Consider the following 4,555-nt stretch of genomic DNA (forward strand, 5'->3'; position numbering starts at 1 on the left):
CTTCCTCTGTGAAAAAAATCACAATGAAACAAAGTAAAATTATCTTGGCAGAAGTCCCAGAATAAAAAAAAACGTAACTTTTTTGATCTGATGAAACACATACCGAACTGCAGCAAATTCAAGCCATCTCTCCCAATGCAACCTTACAGTTAATACAGAGAAACCGAAGAGAAGGTACTGACAGCTTTTCAAGGTTTCTAGAAAGAATGTTCATGCCAAATAGTCTAAATGCCAACACATTAAGTGAAAAAGGTCCTGTTAATAGACCTTGTTATCGCAAACAGCTTATATTTGCATTTTGGTGTTTTTTTTTTGCTTTTGCTCAAACTTCTTACAATCCTGGTATTTAGCTTTGCTCATCCTTCTTGAGTTCTGTCTATCTATACAGTTCCTCTGCCTTCTTTGTCCACTCAAAAGTGAGTTGCCATCAAAATTAATTCAATGCAAATACTTCAGAACATCTTTATTTTGTTATTTATACTCTCTGTTATCAGAAACAGTCATGCCAAAACCTGCTACATATTTCAAAAGGTGTATTATCACACCCTAAAACCACTACCACCAAACAGGGAAGGGCATGAAGAGACTGAACTGTTTTCTACTCTCTACCATATTCCTTGAAATATATTAAAGCTTGTTAGAAAGTCCGAAGTCCATAAATAGTTGCTGCTGGAAGGACAAAACTTACTGTTCAGTACATTCTCCAGTTTTTGCGTCATGGATCCTTCTACTTTTTCCGTTCCATCCGCTTCCAGTTTTTGATGGATTGCTGGAATAAAGTGTCTAGTTAAAATGCAGAACATTTTAATAGGTGGGAATACATTACATCAAAGTGACACTTTTAAACATTTTTAAAATTAAAAATAAAGTGTTATTTTTCTTTTTAGACATAAAAAATACAAACATGCTTCATGGCAGCAGAGTCTAGTGGAGGACAGGGCTGAGAGCCAGACATTGCTGAATTTTAACCATTACTTTAACATAGACTTCCTCTATCTTCTTGAACAAAACAGTAATACTTAAGGAAAAAGAAAAACATGTGGACAGAATAATTTACTAGCTGTTATCACCTAAAATAGCTATCTTGTAGTACAGGCATTAATTCAAATCAGTATTTTGAAAAGTAAGTGTCATTTAAGTACAAAATACTTCTCCTTTGTAAGGCACTGATCTCACCAAAAAGATATTACCAATAACTACAGAGTAGAAACAGAGTCACAGGGAATTTGGATGATCCCAAAATCAAGTGCTAGAACATTCCCCTCATCACTTGTTTTCATCTATAAAAAGGCACTCAAAACATACAACTTGGTTTCTTGAAGCATTAACCATTACACAGAAACACTACGATACTTTTGCTCAAAACATGAAAATGGAGGGGAGGTTGCTTAATTTTTTTTTTAATATGCTATTTTTTCTCTTGTCCTAAAATGCCAAAGTCCCCAATTCTCATTTCTAATGGATGTGGAAATGCAGAGTATCACCATTATTTTGCTCTTTTACTTTCATTTCTTTTCCAGGAAGGGAGAGCTTTACCAGCACAGCCTGATGATACTATACTACTCTGAAAATATTAACAGTGAATGCAGCATAGATAGTCCTTTCTTCCACTTTCCCTCTCTTACCCAGCTTTCCGTCCCTCTTCTTCTCTGTTCAGTACAACCAGCACAAACCAGTGCTTCATTTTTATTTAAAGCAGTATTCCTGTACATATGCAGCATATATAAACCAATTATTTTTAAATATATGATTTTCCTTTCAAATTTTTAATCTGTTAACATATGCAAAATTTGTTCTATCAAACAGCCATCACCTCCTATCGCTTCAGCCAAATTTGAGGTTTAAAATACCCTGCTACTGCTTTCGGCTGGTTCTCAGTAGAACGAAGCTAAGCTAACCTTGAAAACAGTGATACCCAGGGCTTTGAAGAAAGCAAATAATGACACATTTTAGTTCAAAACACTGACACAGTTTTGAAACCAGTCTCCTGGTTGCCTGAGCTTATCTCGCTCTGGTTTGCATGGCAGAGCAACGTGAGCCCCTCAACTGGATTCTTTTAAGATTAAACAACACTAAAAGATGCACTCCATGAGTATACCCAATGTGCTGCAATCGATACCTGGAATTCAATCCACTAAGTGATACTTAAACTAGTCTGAAGTATTACCCTAAACTGCATACAACGTGCACGTAGAGATGTCACTGCCAACTGGTTTCCTCTACAATGCCATCCCTACTTGCCCATGCCACACAGATGCAAATCAAGAACAAGTGAACAAGAACTAGAAACCACCTTTAGTAAAGACAGCCCTGTGGTCTCAGTCCTACTGCAAGCACTGAATGAGAGAGGCTATTTTGAAACAGGATGGCCCTTGATCATCTTCAGCCTCTTTCAAAGGATGAATTTTCATTGTGGGAGGATAGGGAGGACAGGTGAGGATTAGGAGTGTGTGAGTGATACAAAAAGGAGAGATAAAATCACATTATACTCAAACATCTAAATTTGACCCTTCAATCCCTTGATCCTACACAAAGAATTTCAGGAAGCTTTGCTTTCTTGAAAATGCAAGAAAAGCTAGTTTTGTTATTTAAGTCATCAGAGGGGAAAAAGAATAAATCTAATTTAGGGCACCATATTTCTTATGACAATCAATCCTTAACTGAACTAAAAATAATAGATTCTTGCATATTTTAAGGAACAGAGGTCTACCTTAAATGATGGTGTGTTACTAACTGTAGCACATATTTTATAAATGTGAACAGCACTTACCTGTAAGAATACCTCTACAATTTGATAACAGAAAATTAAAGGTTCTAATGACATTGTCCCATTTCTATAGATCAGTTTTAGTCATAGGCAGCTAATTACTGTAGTGCAATTAACGTTGTATACTGAAAGGCAAATTCAGCAGAAGAGCAATCACAACATAGACAGTTTAAAACCAAGTATTGCAAGTACTATTTGAATCACATTGAACTGTAAGATACTTTCTAAATGGTGGGGATAAAAAACCCAAGCTATATGCTACCTCAGACAATTTTAAAATTTAGCATTTTGAAACCATTACTAAAATTACCTTTTTTTGCTGAGAGTACTAAACCCATGTAACAGCAGGATGATACTGTTGGGGATAATCCCTGTTTTTCTGGATCCACATGCTTCCTTTAGCTGGATCTAGCAATCAGACAGCTGCATGGCAGCTGTAGCGAGATGATTTGGTAGAAAACTAACTCACTGCGGAAGAAACATTTCTTCATTGATCAGTGAACTTATCTACACCTTGTCACAGTTGCAGCATAAGGAAAGAGAAAGGAGCACATGGCCAAGGGCGGGTGGAACACCAGCCTACACAGTAGCCAGCACTTCAAATTACCTTCAAATGCCACATCCTCAATTCATCACTGACTGCACCAAGATGATGTAGGAGAAAATTTTAGGTCTTTGAAGGCTTGAAGTAAGGGATGGATTGGATTTTTTCTTGGATTGTCAGTTGCCCTGGATTTACCCAATATAAACTATACAAGTTGCAACAGCAGCTAGAAACCTAGGAGAATCTGTTCCTCATGTTTGAGGAGCTTTACTGTAAGAAGCATACAAAAAATAAAGATGAGGAAAGGCTAGGTCTAGATGCCTCAACTAGGGCTAGAAAATTAACTGCATTTTTTTATCATCTTTGCCAATAAGTGTTCGAGTTTCTCAGCTAAATCATAGTATCTAAAGCCATGCAAATTTCACAGCTGCAGTGAGATACTTATAACAGTGAAAAGACCAAGTTCAGAGCTCACGATCTCTAAGTTATGACTAAATACATCAGAACATGTGCAAAGTTCAAAAGCCATAGTACAGACCTTGTAGTAAAATAAACTGAAATTAATTTACTGCTCCTTGTGTTGAAAACAATTTTATTTCATCTAAGGAAGGATATGACTTTTTGTTAGATTTATGGTTGCCATAAAGAAAACCACACTGGGATCACTAGGATTGTGCATCTTTTGACTTACAAATTTCATTCTTGATTTCATAAATGATCTTGATCATTAGACATTTTTAACACATATTTTGAAATTGTCACTCCTGGTGCCTATCTCAAAACTTCCTCAGTCTAACTCAGCTCAAAGCAACACAGATGCAAGTTTTCTACCATTTTCTGACTAAACAATGGCTAGAAGTGCATTAGGTGTATCTGAAAATCTTATCCATTTCCACAGAAATGTTGTTAAAGAAAAAGGTGCCTGAAATAAATCACATCCTTTTAAGTCAGATGCAGAAAATAGGAGAGGAAAAAAAATACAAAAAGGGAAAGGCCAACTCAGCAAAGTATTTCTGAAGATCTGAAGTGGTAACGGTAAGGAACCAGGCACCAAAGCAGAGGAATCGAGGAATGAAGAACACATGTTAACATGGTGCCAGGATTCACGCCCAATGCATGAATAAAAATGCCTTTGGTTTCCTTTATTGAAAGATTAATGATTTTCTGTAATTTGAACAAAACATAAGAAGGTTATTGATGAGGACAGTACCTCTATGTAGGGTAAAAACTCTTCTGAATGGATT

At 36.3% G+C, this 4,555-nt stretch overlaps 1 protein-coding gene across 1 annotated transcript in view; it reads right to left on the minus strand.

The window, feature by feature from the left end:
• EXOC2 (exocyst complex component 2) overlaps positions 1-4,555 on the minus strand; it is a gene marked incomplete at its 3' end in the record, with an annotated part of 69,869 nt that overhangs the window by 39,467 nt on the left and 25,847 nt on the right. Inside the window, exon 6 of the mRNA XM_009079422.1 lies at positions 689-769. Coding sequence (XP_009077670.1) covers positions 689-769 — 81 coding nt within the window. The remainder of the gene's footprint in view (positions 1-688; positions 770-4,555) is intronic.

The sequence above is a fragment of the Acanthisitta chloris genome, unplaced genomic scaffold, assembly GCF_000695815.1.
Source record: "Acanthisitta chloris isolate BGI_N310 unplaced genomic scaffold, ASM69581v1 scaffold25017, whole genome shotgun sequence".
NCBI classification, from domain to species: Eukaryota; Metazoa; Chordata; class Aves; order Passeriformes; family Acanthisittidae; genus Acanthisitta; species Acanthisitta chloris.